The 19,493-nt window shown below is 28.3% G+C and overlaps 1 protein-coding gene and 1 non-coding gene across 14 annotated transcripts in view; both read right to left on the bottom strand.

Annotated features, from left to right (window-relative positions):
- The window catches only part of syd (JNK-interacting protein syd), a 225,482-nt gene that overhangs the window by 99,407 nt on the left and 106,582 nt on the right, over window positions 1-19,493 (bottom strand). For all 13 annotated transcript variants that reach the window (XR_012757479.1, XM_075373870.1, XM_075373882.1 and 10 more), the window contains 4 exons: window positions 16,405-16,461; window positions 14,700-14,847; window positions 10,909-11,096; window positions 8,151-8,333 (listed from right to left, as the gene is read on the bottom strand). Coding sequence is in view for 12 of the 13 variants with exons in the window: in XM_075373870.1 (XP_075229985.1) it covers window positions 8,151-8,333; window positions 10,909-11,096; window positions 14,700-14,847; window positions 16,405-16,461 (576 nt within the window). In the remaining variant the exon portion in view is untranslated. The remainder of the gene's footprint in view (window positions 1-8,150; window positions 8,334-10,908; window positions 11,097-14,699; window positions 14,848-16,404; window positions 16,462-19,493) is intronic.
- Window positions 14,157-14,278, bottom strand: LOC142329626 (U4atac minor spliceosomal RNA). The gene has a single exon (XR_012757540.1). It is a non-coding gene; the product is annotated as a U4atac minor spliceosomal RNA (small nuclear RNA).

A 19,493-nucleotide genomic window follows, 5' to 3' on the forward strand; every position in this document is an offset into this window, starting at 1 on the left:
TAACAACTATACACAATACAGATTATTTTAATTAACACAGAATCAACTCAATTATATACATATAAAATAGCTAACAACAATAGAGCAAATAATGCACCTTCCTACTCTTATTATTATACTATCACAAAATATAATATTTAAAATCAACAATGAAGATCAGTTATTAATTTATATACAATAACTTTTACTAACTAAAAAAAAAAAAAAAAAAAAAAAAAAAAATTGCACTTCACAGACACTACTCTATCTTCATACCATAGATATTACAACTTTTGAATTCCTGGTAAAATTATACTAATAATGTTTTACAAAATATAACAAATAGTAATCATTGTTAATAAACAGGTACAAAGGAGAAAGGAGAATGCATTAATTAAAACTTATGTGAAACAGGATTTATATAAATATGCACATAGATAATACTAATTAAACATTCTTAACGCTCAGATCTGTGATGTATTTGCAAAGTATCTTCAAAATATTAAGCTTCAGAAAGTGCTATTTGTTTCCTTGAACATGGAATAACTCTTTTATTATTTTCATATTATATCCATTTACTTTCTTCGCATTACTAGTGTAAGTAAGTAATTTAGTAATCAGGCAAAATTGTAAATAGGTTTATGGCCTGTAACAAGGTGTTATAAAGTCAAAATTAAGAAAAAAAAACAGTAAATTGAACACATTATTTTACTTCGTTTCTATAAAACTGGGGTATACAAAAAAAAAAAATTATGTTTTTATCAGACTATGTAATATATTATGTAGTCAGTTGTCCATATTTAAGACCTGGATAGCAGAACATAATTTCATAAATTTGTTTTAAAAATTTTCATAAAATGATAAGTGCCCTGCTATGGATGTTACGTTCATCTCATATACTGTCCATCTGAGAACTTTATTTCTTGATGTAGTGAGGAAATTTTTATGTTGACAATAATGATAACTGGTTGGAAAGCGGAAGGAACCTACAAATAAAGCTATTCATTTCATTAACATTTGTGCTGTTGCTCCATGAATACTGCAGAAAAAAAGGTAATCCCTTTGTGATTTTACTTGAATTTTATATAGGTTCAAAATAAATGGGTTGAGGATAAAGAAAAAATTATACAATTATTATACTACCTTAAAAGATAATAGTATAATTTGGTAAGAATAATTCCTAGTACATAATCAAACAGAATGACTGAAATCTAAGCACAAAAAATATGTGAATATGTATCTTAGAACACAAAATAAATACACTGTAAATATTTTAAATAATACTGATCAATTAGATTAACCCCTAAATTACAGTTAAATTAAATGCAAATTAAATTTAACTAATAGCAACAAGTACAATTTAATTAATTACAGAAAAAGTTAACTAATAAAACTGTATAGTTCGTAGAGTACTACACTATCAGCTTTTATAACTAAAACATTAGAAAAACTGATTTTAATAACTTATTATAAATAAAAATTTGATTACAAAACCAATATTACTTATAAACAGTAACATCAGCTGCATTCTTATACATAGCAATCAACTACAAGTATTACATTTCAGTAATAAATTTTCACTCATTATATTGAAAGTAGTATTATTTAAATTTAACCAAACATTTATTAAAACAAATTTATAATAAAGTTCAATAATAATAATATGTATAATTATAACATGATTTTTCAGTATGAAAAAAATCTAAACAGCATTTAACTTTACAAAAAGTAACTTCTTGGCAATGTAAATCTTTTTCCAAATTAAACTGAAATGCATTCGAAAGACTAAACTGCAAAGTGACAATGAAAAGTAACAGCTTTTAACTGACAGAAAGCAAATGATTGTAGACAATTTAAGTGATTCACTTTGTTATTATTAAGTATAATGAACATCCTGTACCAGGCTTACTTGAGGAGAGGAAAAGTGAATTGGTTTCCTATATTATACATCAAGCCTTCTTCAATATACATCAGTGTGTAAAACCACACTGATGTGAAACATACGTAATATTCTCTTAAATAAGTAAAACTTTCACTCTGTTTACAATGGGGACCAAACATATAATAAGCGTCAATAAAGGGGAAGCGCTGATTAATTCACACCATGGAGTAAAATTTTATTTCTACATAAATTTAGAGTAAAAACCAAAGAATAAACTAGTATTAGTACAACTTCGTATTAATATATTTAATTAAAGAAATATTTGAGCTTATTTTACGACAAGCAAATGCTGGGTGTCAGTAATGAAATCCTTTATTTTATCTCACTTAATCATAATTTGTGCATTAGGTTACAAAAAAAAAATAAACACATACATATATAAAATTAAAATTTTCAATTTATCACCAAACCAACTGAATAAGAAAAATCTATAATGGTTTACTTATCAATTTTTCAAATTATCAATATGATATCAATTTATGCTACATTTCACAAACTGCCATATAAAAATGAACTAAAGGTTCATTTTTAATTTCACATTAAACAACTACTTTTATAATTTTTAACAAAAAGAGAGATATTTTATTTTCACAAACATGATAAACCAATTTAACTAATATTAATAGTAAAAGAAAAAGTCATCTCATCCACAACACAGAATGTAGTAGCTCTATACAAGCCTGACTGAAACAAAGCCCAGGGAGAAATTAAAAATAGGAAATATGAATCTTAAGACAACTCATAAGTGGAATATCACCAAAATGAAAAGAAAAATTGAACCATATTCAAATTTGTCCAGCTTATTACTGAATCAACAGTGACATTTTATAATTCTACATAAGATGGATAGAGAAATTTAAAGCCGTGGAAGAATTATTTGCTTTGTGAGCAATATTGAAAGAGGACATCTCAGGCATTTGATTTTTGCTCTTTTTATTGGGGTATTGTTAGTTAACTCATACATTCCTCCTTAACCTCAGCTTGGTTAGATCTCAAACTCTAATTATATATATATATATATATATATATATATATATACATAAATATTGATATACAATATTAATAAGTTTAGTAAAAATCACAAAATGTTAATTAAAAATAATCTTTTACACTAAAATAAAAGAAAACACTAAATAACATTACAAAAACGACACTGGATAAGTAGAATACCACAAATAATTAAATATTCATATCTCATTTAAAAGTAAAACATAAAAATTTCACAATGGACTAGCCGAAAAATAAAATAAATTTATCATTTACTTCTATTGAGCAAAAAAATCAATGATAACACCTTCAAATACAACAAATTGAGAAACTTCTGCTATTCATTTTTACAGTTTAATTGTACTGTATTTAAAGAAGATGAACACATAATTTACAAAAAAAAATTTAAATAACATTATCATAAAGCTACTTGAATTAACCCTTCGCGGGCGGAAACCCATACATGGGCTACCTGTACTTACACTGGAGGGCAGAAACCCATATATGGGTCTCTGAATGTGACCGGCTATTTGTCTTCACGTAGTTACATATAAATTCCAAGAGATGGCAGGAGATGTTCTTTCAATCATTTTGAGATGGGAATTCCTAACACAACGTGATTAGGAACCATTTTTCTTCAGTTATCAGATGAGTTCAATGATTGTGCGTATGTAACAAGATGTGTGTTTCGTTTTAATTCAAACAAAATTTTTGAGCAAAAATTCAGAAGGAAATGAATAAAAATATTTATATTATTATAATAAAACCATATTATACTATTCCCTGCCTACATGCAATACTTCTTCAAAATTGCTATTTTTATATTATCATCAACGTCACTACTGCTACTATTGTTACTCACTGTCTTTTACATGAAAAGAACTCAATGTAAAACAAAACCAAAATCATCACCTATAGTTCGCAAATTCTAGAGCGCTCAGTGAGACTTGTTCAGTTTTCAGAGTTTGTCACGAGATAATTTAAGAGTGTTCCTTAACCAGATTGGTGGCAGAATTCAGCAAAAACACAATGTATATGTTGTTTGTATGCTTGTTTTAAGTTACTTTAAATAGTTTTTGCATGAAATTTTTTTTTTTTGAAAGTGTCTTCCACCTCTTTTTCCTGTTTAGACTCCGGTAATTACTGTTCAGGTATTACTTCAGAGGATGAATGAGGATAATATGTATGAGTCTAAATGAAATGTAAGTCTCAGTTTCAGAGGTGTGTGGTTAATTGAAATCCAACCACCAAAGAACACCGGTATCCATGATCTAGTATTCAAATCCATATAAAAGTAACTGGCTTTACTAGAACTTGAATGCTGGAACTTTCAACTTCCAAATCAGTTGATTTGGGAAGACGCATTCATCACTAGACCAACCCAGTGGGTAAGTGTCTTCCACCTAGAGCCATAAAACATCACTGCCCACGAAGGGTTAAATAAAATTTAAAGATAATTCAAATACTTCAATAAAAATAAAAGTTTGTTAGTGTATGTCATTTAACACATATATTCTAAATTATAACAATAAAAAAAAAAAATTAATTAAATTATTATTATTGGAAACCCTCACTCGTAAGTACCTAATGCTGGGTTACAGCTTTTCACATAGGAAGAATCAATCTTGTACCAATTTCGTAATTAAAATGTTTCATTACTGAAAATTTAACATTAGCACTGGTGGAAAGATGTACATGCAGTAAAACATTTTGAATGCAGTGTTAAATAATCACTGAATCCACACGTATGGAATGAGGAGTTAGAAAATAAGGATATTGTATAAAGTGTAGCACAACACCAGATACTTATGCTACCTACATCATTTCACACAACTGTACCACCTGTTCATCACAACTTTTCTTAAGTACAGAAAGAAAGAATTAATCTAAAGATAAGAACTAATAAACCTAAAATATGGCAGGAATTGAATGTTGTGACAGTAAGTATAATCATGTAATACCAGCTAAAATCATACGTTAAACTGTTATAAACCAAAAGTAAACATATCTACACAAATTAGGCTATGTGAAGGAGAATAATTTCTTATAATTAAATTCAATAAAATAAAATTATAATGAAATAAAATAAAAAAATTTAAGAAATGTAAAAATCTCAATATATAAAATAGTTATATTAGAAATATACAACTAACAACATTTTTTTTTTTTATTGAAAAAAATTATGTCTAATGTAATAAAAATTAAATTTATAATTTTACTAAAGATAATAAATAAACACACACACACACATATATATACTAACATATTTTAATAATTTGATCAACTTATCACTGGTTATTACTGTCCATTATTACAATGGTTTGTTATTCAATAATATTTTAGCACAAAATTACACACTGTAATAAATATAATAATATTAAATAAAGTACAATTGGAAAAATTATGTAATGGCAATTTCCTTATGCAAATAATAATCTACTTTGAATTTAAATCATTGTTCATAAAATTAACATACAATTAAGAACATTATAAGCTTAAAAAATTGTACATATGTGCATGAGTATGTGTATGTGTGTGTGAGCGAGTGTGTGCATGCACATGCTAAACGGACCATACTGTATGACAGTCAAGTGATGGCATAGTTAAATTTTATTTGTTTACTTGTCTCTGTACATGTACACGTTTAATAGGCAAGCAAGGAAAAAAACACCCCATTTATTTACCATAAAAACCAAACACAATTATTAAAAAATTTACTGAAGTATGTCACAATCTGAACAACATGTAAGTTACATCTCTGCATACTTTTTTTATAGACATGGTTGTCTATGATAAGTTAATATTACCAAAAAACCATGATGGAGGAATCTTAATGGTACATAAACATATCCTGTAACTCCAACAATTCCTCTACAAAGATAATTTACGTGACAGTTAACTATTTAAGGAATAAATACTTTAATGTAAAGAATTTAATTAATCTGAATAGAAATTATGTCATAATGGCCTCAATAATAGAAAACCTGTAGTATTTTGCATTATAATAAAATACAGTAACGCACTGATACCAGTAAAATAAGGAAGGGTAAAAGAACTAATTAAACTATCTAAACATAATATAAATTTTCTCTCTTATCAATTATTAATTTTTTTATGCAAAAAATATTGATCCCCTTACAGAAGATAATGTTTAACATCAACAGAAAACATTATAGTACTGTTTGGCAACTAGATGTGTATCAGAGAAGAAAATATCAATCCTCCAATGAAGGAAATCACAGATACATACCTTGTAACTACAATAATTTATGATGAATCAGGGGAAAATGTTAAATATTCCTACAAAAATTATGTAAATACAAGACAATGATTTAATCCTGATATTAAAAATAATTTACAAGGCATATTACAGTAAGGGCTGTTTGGTCATTAAAAAAAATTAACTCAAGAGAAAAGGTTTTTACTTAAAGTTTTAGTTTACTACATATCTACTTCACTTTTCCACACAATCACAATTTAGTTCTATGCATTTTTTGTAACGCTGCACCAGTTTCTACAACCCCTCTGCATAGAAGTTTGCTGCCTGGGAATTGAACCAGTTGACAACAGCAGTCTTGAGTTCCTCGTTGTTTTCAAACCATTGTCCACCAAGCCACTTTTTCAAATGCAAGAAGAGGAAATAGTCGCTAGGTGCAAGGTCAAGACTATAATGGAAGGTGGTCACAAAGTTTCCAATGAAAATCGTGAATCTTCTTCTTGATTAAAGCAGTGGTGTGAGGACTTGCATTGTCATGAAGGAGGATTTCACTGGATGACAGTTTCCCGCATTGTTGATTTTGGATCGCACGTCTCCGCATTGTCGATTTTGAATCGCATGTTTCAGTCAAGATTAACTGTTGATCCATGTTCCATGAAATCAACCAAAATGATGACCTTTTTATCCCCAAAAAAAAACGGCAGCCAACATTTTTTGACTCGAGTACGGAAATTGCTTAAACGTTTTCGGTTTTGGGGAACTTAAATGGCACTACTACATTGACTGTTGTTTCTATTCTTTATTGGTGTAGAATATCCATGTCTTGTCGCCCGTAACAATGTGGGAAAACAAATCATCTCCATCTTGTCGATAGTAGTCCAAAAATGCTCATCCACTGCACATTCTTTGTTCTTTGCGTTGGTTGGTGAACATTTTTGGTTCCCACCTTGCACAAAATTTGTGATATCCGAGCTTTTCCGTGACAATTATGTAGATAGAGGTGCATCCAACATTTGGAAATTCATCAGCCAGAGCACTAATCGCCAATTGCCGATCACATCGCAGTTTTCAGTTCACTTGTTCCAACGATTTCGTTATACTGAGCCTGCCTGAATACTGGGCCTGCTACTCCGCTCATCATCATGCACATTTGTGTGGCCATTTTTAAAGTCTCGACACAACTGTCTAACCTTTCCTTCACTCATTACTGTAGGTCCTTTCAGCAGCTGAAGATCCGTTTGCACACAATCAAATCACAGTGCGCACTTCAAAACTGGCAGGAGAAATGATTGTTGCGGACACTGCGATCTGCATTCACCAGCAGGCAAATAACTACTAAATCAAAACAACAACTGCATTAGCTTTGTAAATAGCTGATAGATGGCCCTGCATGCGTGAAACTGTGTTCAGGCCCACTAATATTTAAATATAAGCCGATGCCCTTACTTTATGAATATGCCTCGTATATCAATTAATTTAATGAGAAAATACCTTATACATAATTTATATATCCATTTCGCATGTTAAATTAATAAAAATGAAATGGGTAACAATAGTAATAATTTTAAAATTTCAACCAACAAAAAACAAAGCTAATTAACAATTTAAAATAAATAATTTAATTTTAATAGTGATAATAATAAATAAAAATATATACAATCTTCATTCTTTTTTAAATTGGGGGAAAAACCAGAAACCCAAACATGAGATTTAAAATAAACTAGAAAAGAATTATTTTACACCAAAATAACCACTAATGATATTAAACATGTATAACATCCACACATATTTTTTATATACATAAAAATTTTCTTTATAGATATATACATAAATAAATCAATATGCAAAAATTTTCAAACAGATTTTAGAACTTTAATGTTTGTTTGTATATATATATATATATATATATATATATATATATATATATATATATATATATTGTCATATTTTTGGTGGTGTAATTAATTATTGACTTCAGAATGACTAGATAAATTACATGTAAAACAAATGCATAAATTAACTTACAGATCTCCAGAATCGATGTAATCTAATCCTCGTTTCCTTTCATTCATTGACCTTTTCCTCATTGTATCTAATGCTGGACTCACATGATGTGTTGGTGCATTGTAACGGATGTTAGCCGGATATGATAAAGGTTTACTATGTGGTACACCACTTCGTTCACCCGTACTAAATAGATTACTAAAACTAAATTAAAAAAAAATTCATTAATAACATTAATTTAAAAAAAATTATTAGTCCTAAACAATATTTCTTATTTTAGAACAAGAAATAGTTAATTTTTTTATATAAACTTATTCTGGCATTAAGCCTTTGCACTTGGAATACTTTATTAACAGGAAAAACTTCCAAGCAATTTTTTTTTATACATTTCTATTAAAATACAACCTGTAATCTGGATACATTTTATACAGGAAAATTGGCAAACGTTTATCATAATAATTTTAATAAACTAATTTACATTTCTGGTTTGTTAATGTTTTAATTTTTCATTATCAATTTGTATGAATGTTTAAGATAATATACAAAGGGATTTGTTCTGTTCCATCATTATTACTGATTGTCTTAGTCTAATTTATTAAAGCATTGTAAGGAATATTAATTAGTTTAGAATACTTTTTGTATAGCATGGTAGTAGTTAATAGCAAAGACTTACAGACAAATAGCCAATACCTTCTTGTATATCAGTGGTGGCTCGCATATAGGCAATGTGGAATTGCAGAACCCCCTATTTCCACTTGATATTATCGATAACATTTAATATAATGAGTCCTTTTTTCTTTATACTTGTACAATATATTATCCTTAAGAAAAAACGTCAGTAGCCATCCTCCAGTTTATGAAAAAGATACAAAAATCTTTGTATGGAAATGTGCACTTCACAGTTCCAGCGGCATGGTGTTTGGTTGTTGTGTGCATGTGCACATAGAAAGCTGCACACGAGGCTGCAAGGGAGAGAGCACTGTCACTCCCACAGTGCCGACCCTGGTGTGGCGGTGGAATGTAGTTTTTTTTTACTGTGCTTGTGTATGGAATGTTCATTGTTTGTTCCCTTTTCTAATTTAACTGATGGAAAGAATATGAAAGTGATTTAGTTGTTTTTTTGGTTGTGATCAGAAGACGGCGGAAAGCAAGGGCTCTTTGATTGCCGAATCTTTCCAAAAACACGCTGGAAGGGCAAAACTGTTTCTGTGTACATAAAAATTTTAATTAAGCACCACTGGACTACAGTGTTTTTAAGCGAACATTTTATTAAGTTATTATCTAATAATATTAAAAAATATAATCTGTATTGACATTTTATTATTTATTTGGTTAAACTGAGTACGGTTTTTAGGCACAATGTGCTTAAAATCCATGTACCATATTCTTGATTGTGATAAAAGTGTAGAATTATATTATTATCCTGCTTGCAGCTATTCTATTGGATTCATTTTTTTTTTGGTTCTTTTATTTTACAGTAAACTTTAATCATAAAGTGACCAAAAACCAGAAAAGACCAGAAAAGAATTTTCTGGTGCAGCACCTTCACTTAGCTATGAGCCGCCACTTATCAGTACTGCAAGAGTACATAATTTATTCAGTACCAAAATGATGCTGTATGGCAAATTTTACTGTTTAATTGTCAGCTATGGAAAATAGTATTTCTATTATAACTAATGAAACAGTAAATTACATAAATTACTAGTACACTTTTATTTATAGCAAATAAGGGAATAGCATGATTCAGGAAGTCCTTCAAAACAGAAGAAAGTCAAACAAATTCTGAGCACATGTTATGTGATTGTAAGTGACTTCTGGAACCAGGAATGCCTTCTTTTTCATTAATTTCATGTCAAGTGGAAAAACAATAAATTCATGATTTATTGCAGAACATTTAACAGCTTTGTGAAGCTATACAAATCAAACATTACCTTTTACAATAACAGCTGCCCTAATTCAGCAGAAAGAATTCACACACAACTTCAAAAATTTAGCTTGGAATCAAGAACCCATATACAGCTGATTTGGCTCACATTATTTTCATTTTGATTCCTAAACTGAAAGAATTTTTAGTCATTTTGGAAGTAATATTGAAGTTAAAAAATCTGTCAATGAGTGGATGAAAAAAGTATGAAAGTTTTGTATAATGACAGAAGCAGAGAAACTAGACAAGATTATGCTTAGCATTAAAATTTAATGATGACTACTGAGAAAAATGAATAAGTTTTTTTTTTTTTTTAAGTAACAAATTCATATTTTAAAATTGTTTGTTTTAAATATATTACACCCAAACAATCTTTGTTTCTTGGATAAACTTCATACCAATTTGTAAGGGTATATAAGCAGAAAAAACTGAACATTGGATGAATCTAAAACTAAAATACATAACATCTTAATTGTAATTTACATTAAGCATTGTTAAGTACTTTATACTCTACAAAACCAATTTAATCAATAAAAGAATCACTTTTCAAAAGGGCAAAGAATAACATTTTCATCAATGATAGATATATATCATATTTATAAAAAGTTTAATAATTATCTTTTTCTTTACAGAAAACATAAGTTTAGATCTGATAGGTGTTCATATTTTTAAAACATCTGCTTAAAGTAAAAAATTAAGAAAGAGCTAAACTTTCAGTATAATTGATAGAATAGAAATATCAATGATTAGAAAAGTAAATTTATGGAAAAAAGCAATTAAAATTCTACTGGATGAATAAAAATTAAGATTAAGTATTTAAAGCATGTGGATAATATTAATAAAAAATATTCTTACAATTTCCAGACACTTTGTTTACTTTTCTTATCTAAATTAGGATCATTTCGGGAAGCACGAATCATTTCAGTCCATCTAACAGCTTCTTGTAATTCCATGAATCTTTCTTTATACTGATTTCTTTCCATTAAAACTCTAGCCATTTCAACTCTGGTAAATCTTTTTCTTTGTGCCATTGGTACATCCTCCTGTAGAAAATGTTATTTACATAAAATAAACACATAACTAAAAATAGAATACAGATAAACATTTTAAAAATTCAAATAAAATTTGAACATGAAATTAACTGATATAAAACTTAACACAAAATTGCTTCTAAAGTTATTATTTATAACTTATCATTTATAACTTTCCATCTTAAGTTCATAACTTAGAAACATCAAAATTATTTTTAAAAACCAATTGTTAAAACAGTTACGATACTTATGTAGAGTGCAACTTGAAGTTAGTATGTACATTTAAACTAAGGATGTAAAACTAAATCAATGATATGAGGTTGTTCAATAAGTACTTAGAAAAAGATAAAAAACAAATTATTTTGTGTAGATTTTTTTTTGATTTTTCACATAATCTCCTTTTAACTCTATACATTTTTTCAAGCATTTCTCCAACTTTTTTAAGCTGTCCAAAAAGTAGGATTTCGGAAGGTCCTCAAAATAAGCATCTGTTTGGGTGATGACCTTGTTTGACATGAACTGTTGCCAGCCGAGCCATTTTTTCAAGTTTGGAAATAAAAAACAAATGACTGGGGCTAAATCCGGTGGATGTTGTAATAATTTAACTTTAATTCCAGAATTTTGGATTTGAAACTGTACAGGTGTGCACCCATGCACTGTCTTGATGGAAGAGAATCTTTTTCTTTTTCAAATGAGGACGTTTTTCTTGCTAAACTGGCAATAACAATGCATAATAATCTCGTTATTGTTTGCCTATTTTCCAAGTAATCAGTGTAAATGATACTGCATGCATCCCAAAAAACCGTTATCACCTTACCGGCCGATTTCACCATCTTCGCCTTCTTCAGAGTCTGTTTGCCTTCAAAAATCCACTGTTTTAACTGTTCTTTTGTCTCTGTAGTGTAGCAGTGTATCCATGTTTTGTCCACAGTTATGTATCGATGCAGAAACTTGTAAGGATTGCAACGGAAATGTGCCAAAACAGCCTCAGAGTTGACCACACAATTGCCTTTATTCTCCATTGAGAGCAAACGCAGCACCCATCTTGCTGAAATTTTTTTCACACCCAATTTTTCGTGCAAAACTGAAAACACTGTACTATGCGATATGCCTATGGCCTCAACTATTTCATGCACTCTGATTCGTCGATTACTTAAAACCATATAATGAACTCATTTACCCAATTGTAAACAGTTGCAAACAGGGGAGTAGATGTGCCATGAACTTCATCCAACTCAGCTTTGATCTCTTTTGGTGTTGCCTTTCAAATATAAGTGTTTAATCACCACTTGAAACTCACTTTTTCCATTTTTCTAAATAAACAATAGCTTGTTGCTTCAATTGACTATAACAATGAAACCACATGATGAGTACAGCTGAAACTTTAACTGCACGCACTCTAGCAACAAATGATGCTTACTAAAAGCTACCTGTTTTCGATACTATGATCACCATCTCTTGAATTTTCTAAGGACTTATTGAACGACCCTCGTACAAACTTGGGTGCAGTTTCAGTGCATAACTTTGGTAATTATTTTAGTAGCTAACAACCACTATCATTTAAAATTTATGCGTAAACAAGTTATTACAACACTCTAAATAATAAGAGATAGATTTGCTGATACATGTACAAAAATGAATAATTTGAAGAAAGGAAAGTGTAAAAAAATGCTAACAATAAAATTAACATGAAGTGCAAAGCAGTTAAAAAAAGAGTGAGCAAAGGAGAAACACAATAAAGCAGAAAATTAAATTACTGGAGCGTTACATACAAAACATAGAGAATAAGAAAATATTCTGGGAAGTAAAGTTAAAATATATCGATATTGTGGAGTAAATGAAAAAAACACTGTTAACAAGAATGAGAGTTGATAGGCAGTAGGAATACAAAGAAGGGCAATAAAGAGGAGAAAAATTATGTGATAATGCACTGACCCAGAAAAAAAATTATGTTTTCATAACGAACTAAATTTTGATATCAGAAACATACAGAACTTAAACAAGAATTGTTAATAAGGGTAGATGATATAAATTTCTAAAAAAAACCTAACTATAAATATAAATATCAAAGAAAACAGATAAATCTGAAGAACACTTCAAACTATCATCTCATGCACCAAAGACAGGATGAGTAGAATTATAGATGAAAGTGTACAGAAGATTCATTGATTATTAGAAAGGGCAAATGTAATTTGAAGGCTAATTTGGCAGTGAAATTAATTTTTGAAAGCAGGCTGAAAAAGAATAATATTATCTACAAGTTTTTTGCATATCTCCAAAAGGAATTTGATAATATAGTATGAAATAAAATACTTAAAATATGAAAGTAGGAATGATGTACAACGGAACAGTAGTTATTTTAAATTTGTACAAGAATCAAGCAATAGTTAATGAAGAAAAGTGAGTAGTAATTTAAAAAGATAAAGATGAAGTCTCTACTCATTGCTTTCCAAACATATATAAAAAGTAGAAAGGAGTTGAAGGAAAGATCTGGGAGAAAAGTAGCACAATTGATACAGAAATGTTATTAAGATTTTTAATGAATGATAAGTATAAATTTCATACATAACTTGTTGGGGGAGAAAAAGATAATAAAATGTAACTGCAAGGAAGATAATTAACTAAAAGGAGAGAACAAAAAAATGTACAAAACAAATCTAAAAATGGTAAACACTACTAGAAAATCTGAATGAAATAAGATGCAAAATTCTTAAAATATGGCATTCTGAAACATGGTCAATGAATCCAGAAAGAAAATGAAGGCATTTCTATCTAAAAATAGAACATCTCAAGTGAAAATTTGGAGGGAGAAAAGTTGATAAGATATAACACATATGAATCAAATAACTAAGATATGTGATAAATTATTCTGATTGAAAGATCTACAATACACAAAGATAAATTACAGTAGCATTATAAACAAATGAAATGACCAAAAAATGTAATTCAAATAATGATCCTCAGATAATCACAGAACAAAAATTATTATTTAGAAAAAAGAATATGTAATACAAACAATACACCTCACCTCACTCTATTAATTAAAAAACATACCCTCTATGAAGTAAGAGGGTTTACAAAAATTGCACTCTGTAAATTGTAATTACAGGGTGCGATAAACTTGTTCAAAATGTCAGCAACAATGCCCTCACTAAACGATCCCTGGACATTTTGCTCCCATAGACAAGGATGCAACAAAAATTATACTACCTTATATCACAGGCTACAACATCATTATATGTGATGTTTTGAGAACTTTCAATATACTTACATTAATTGTTACTTCTAATACTAATAAAGAAGTCTAAATTAATTTTTTAATATCTAAATTAAATTTCATCAACAGATAAAAAAACATTAAAAAATCATTTCACTTAACTGAATGGTTGATATTTGTAAAGATGTAAGAATTTATTTTGAAAACAACTAGTACTGCTATCTAGCAGCTACAACCAGAACTAAATAAATAATCCTCTTCCCAGTTTTATATGACTAATTAAAGTACACTGTAATTTTTGATTAAAAATAAAAATTATAACTGAATAAGTTAGGTTTTACTTTATTCATTTTAAGATAAAATTAAAAACTGATTAAAAAGCCAAAAAAATATTTTACCTCATCATCAGATTTACTAGCTCTAGCAAGTTTTTCTGCTTCTTCTTTAACTTTCTTTAATTCTTCTTCTAATTCAGAAACTCTCTGTTTCAAACGTGATTTAAGTGTATGCAATGATTTTAATTCTTCTCTTAAAATTTCTTGTTCGCTAAAATAAAAGAGATAGTATTTTATGAACAAATCTGCATATAAAAAAGAACAATGAGAATTCCTTGTTCCTTTAGACCAAAATACTACTTGTTCTAAAATAACAAGGGGTTTTCTTGTTCTTTTTAGAAAAACACAAAAGTTTTTGTGTGGCTATACACTGCCCTGACCAGGTGCTGAAAAGTAAATAAATTTGGTAAAATTTGAAAAGTCTTTAATAATGCTGTTTTAATGTAGTAGTAAATAATTTATAAATTAATGTTTTTTTAAGGTGTAATTTTACTAATTAAAATAATTATTAAAAATGATTTATTGTTATTCACAAAAAAATAAACTGAGGAAATAATCAGACAATAAAAAAAGCCATTAATATCAAAGATTATAGTGATAAATATCTGTAATTAAACATTTTAAATTATCTAAACAATAAAATACAATAATTAAACAATTGCTTCAATAAAATAAAAAATTAAGCTGTTAGTAAGTACACCTAATGCATTAGTTTATAAAAGAAAAACTTTGAGATGCTTCAGTGAGAAAGCAGTAAATTTTTAAGAGTATATTATTATATGTGTAGTCATGATATTACTAGAAAATTGAATATTTATTTATAAAAGAATATAAATATAAAAAATCTCATTGTATAACTCAATATTTCAGAATTTAAAAAAATGATTATTATATGAAATCAACTTTTATCCCAAAGCTAAAATAGTTTTTAAATTAGTTAATATAAAAATTATAATGTATAATGGTTTCCAAAAAAATGTATTGTAACATTTGAAATGTTCTGTATTTAAAATTACTGTTTTTAAGTTACCGAGGGCATCTCCCTCTTTATTGTCTTTTAAAAGATGAAAAGGCAATAAAATGAATTAACATGTAAATTTCTTTATGTGTAATAGATAGATATAAACATTTCTGGTATAATTATATTACAATTATCTAAAATAAAATTATTCTGAAATAATTGTAAGAATAAGAACACTTACTATTTTGAATATGTGAACTATTTAAAAAAATTACTTAATATTCTAATTTAAATATTTAATTAAGGTAAGAAAATTTATGTAGCCAAGTGAGAAATGTGAAAAAAAATTACCTTCAAAGAAACTCTACTACACTAAGAGAATAAACATTTTAACTCAAACCATCCACTAATAATGTAAAGAAACAACTTTCATGGTGTCAGAGCAGTCAAAGTAACATAATACTATTAGTCCCAAAAATGGAGGACAATAAAGAGAATTGCTTTGTAGAAGGCAGCACACTGAACCACAGTTACTGCGTTGTATGTGTTTTCACAACAGCACTGTATGTGTTAAGTGAGCAATGAGTATTTTTATCAATAAAATTCTTGCTGTAATTTAGAAAAAGTAGATCTCTTAACTCTAAACTTTGTTCAAAATGAAATTACATATAAGGACTTACAGTATGCAATTACATAATCTAATTTAAAAACCATGCCTGGCTATGATTTGCTATACTTAAACAAAAATACAGAAACTACATTTATATTACTGAGAAAAAATACACATATCAAAAAACAAATTCTTACCTTGTAAGTTCATCAACTTTAATAATGAGATCATCTTTAACAATATTTAAAGCATTCCTGAAATCACACAAAATTAAATTATACAAAACACATTAAAAAAAATGATTAAACCACTATAAAAGACTACCAATTAAAATAATACCAATTAAAATAATACAGAAGACAGTATGATATTGTCATCATAATTTGATATTCATTAATCACTTACCTACATCTGTTATAACATGCTGAACATTAATCTTAATTTAGTCATTATTTATTTATTTTACCAACTGATAAGAATTTATAGATGTAGCCTTGTAAAATTAGGATCAAGAGAAGATTTAAATAGATTAAGGTTTTATTGTTATGCTAGTGATAAGTTCTTTTATAACACCTTTTAAAATGTAGTAGTAAAATATTTGCACTTTATTTCTCCAATTCACTCCCAAAGGGGTGAAAAAGGTTTTATGCGCACACCTAAAAAAATGGTGTTGATTTTAGAAAAAACCATTTAATTTCCATACAATGTATACATTACATACAATCTGGTAAAAAACTGAACAAGATAATATTTTTTATAAAACTTGTTTTTCACCTCTTTTGCAAAAGGCAACTTTAATCAAAATTAATAGTCCTGCACAAAAAAAAAGCTTTCAACAAAGAAAAATTTATTTGATTTGAAACTAAAAAATTTTTTAATCATCAATCATTGAAGTTACTACTTCTAATAATAAATAAAAGATCATTTTAATCAATACCTACGTCAATTTTTGATTAAAAATGGTCTTTTATCATAATTGTTATTAATTTATTTTTAAAGCAATTAAAAATGAATATTTAATATTTTTCTTTAAAATAATGTATTTTTTCCTATAGCACCACATTTCAAAAGCTTTTAATCTTTTCTTCTCAGGTACTCTGATCGTCCACGTTTCACTTCCATATAAAAAAACTATGCTCCAAACATATACTTTCAAAATAATTTTCCTGACATTTAAATTAATTTTTGATGTAAGTAAAATATATTTCTGACTGAAAGCTCGTCTCACCTGTGCTATTCCAGCATTTTATATTGTTCCTTATTCGTCCATCTTCAGTAATTCTACTTCCCACATAACATAATTCTTCTACCTCCATAATCTTTTCTCTTCCTATTTTTATATTCAGTGGTCCATCTACATTATTTCTACTACATTTCATTACTTTTGTTTAGTTCTTGTTTAAATCTTCATGGGGTAGTTCTTGCGTAGGACTTCATCCATGCCATTCATTGTTTCTTCTAAATCCTTTTTACTCTCAGCTAGAATTACTATATCATCAGCAAATCGTAGCATCTTTATCTTTTCACCTTGTACTGTTACTCTGAATTTAAATTGTTCTTTAACATCATTAACTGCTAGTTCTATGTAAAGATAAAAAAGTAACGGGGATAGGGAACATCCTTGTCAGATTCCCTTTCTTATTATGGCTTCTTTCTTATGTTCTTCAATTATTAGTGTTGCTGTTTGGTTTCTGTAAATGTTAGCAATTGTTCTTCTATCTCTGTATTTGAACCCTAATTTTTTTAAAATGCTGAACATTTTATTCCAGCCTACATTATCGAATGCCTTTTCTAAGTCTATAAATGCCAAGTATATTGGTTTGTTTTTCTTTAATCTTCCTTCTACTATTAATCTGAGCCCTAAAATTGCTTCCCTTGTCTCTATACCTTTCCTAAAACCAAACTGGTCTTCTCCTAACACTTCTTCCACTCTCTTTTCAATTCTTCTGTACGGAATTCTAGTTAAGATTTTTGATGCATGGCTAGTTAAGCTAATTGTTCTGTATTCTTCACATTTATCTGCTCCAGCTTTCTTTGGTATCATGATAATAACACTCTTTTTAAAGTCTGATGAAACTTTTCCTTTTTCATAAAATTACACACCAGTTTCTATAATCATTCTACTGCTTACTCACCTGCATTGCGCAGTAATTCGGCAGGTATCCCATCTATCCCAGGAGCCTTCCTGCCATTCAAATTTTTTAATGCTCTCTTAAATTCAAATTTCAGTCTTTTCATCCTCTTCTTCCTCTATAATACCAGTTTCTAATTCATTTTCTCTGTATAAATTTTCAATATATTCCATCCACCTACCTACCTTTTCTTTCGCATTATAAATCGATGTACTGTCTTTTTTAACACATTATTAAATTTTAATTTATGTACCAAAAATTCTCCTTAACTTTTCTGTTTGTTTTATATATTTTACCAATGATCATTTCTCTTTCCGCTTCTGAACACTTTTCTTTAATCCACTCTTCTTTCACTAATTTACACTTCCTGTTTATAGTATTTCTTAACTGTCGATAGTTCCTTTTTACCTTCTTCATCACTAGCATTCTTATACCTTTTACGTTCATCCATCAGCTGCAATACATTGTCCGATATCCAAGGTTTTCTACTAGTTCTCTTTGTTATGCCTAAGCTCACTTCTGCTGATTTAAGAATTTACTTTTTAACATTTTCCCATTCTTCTTCTATTCTTTTTTACTCAGACCTCTTGTGATGTCCTCCTCAAAAATCTCCTTAACCTCCTCTTCCTCAAGCTTCTCTAAATTCCACTGATTCATCTGACACCTTTTCTTCGGGTTTTTAAATCCCAATCTACATTTCATTATCACTAAATTACTGCTGATATCAATGTCTGCTCCTGGATATGCTTTGTAGTCGATGACTTGATTTCTAAATCTTTGTTTAACCTTGATATAATCTATCTAATATCTTGCAGTACCACCTGGCTTTTTCCATGTGTATATTCTTCTATTATGATTTTTAAACCGGGTGTTGGCAATTACTAAATTACATTTCTTGCAAACTCAATCAATTGGCTTTTCTTTCATAATAATGTATAACTGATTAAATCTCAAACGCTGTCTAAGATCATTATTTATTGTTATTATATAGTTTCAAATATAAATTTCAACAAAAATAAGATTTAAGAAAAAATATTAAAACCTAAAAAAAGGGATGTATATTTTTAACATTACAGTGTTATAAAATTTACAGAATGTCTAACATTACAAATACCATTCAGGATCATTCCAATAAAAAATACTATTTTCCTTTA

Source organism: Lycorma delicatula, chromosome 8 (assembly GCF_047948215.1).
Source record: "Lycorma delicatula isolate Av1 chromosome 8, ASM4794821v1, whole genome shotgun sequence".
NCBI classification, from domain to species: domain Eukaryota; kingdom Metazoa; phylum Arthropoda; class Insecta; order Hemiptera; family Fulgoridae; genus Lycorma; species Lycorma delicatula.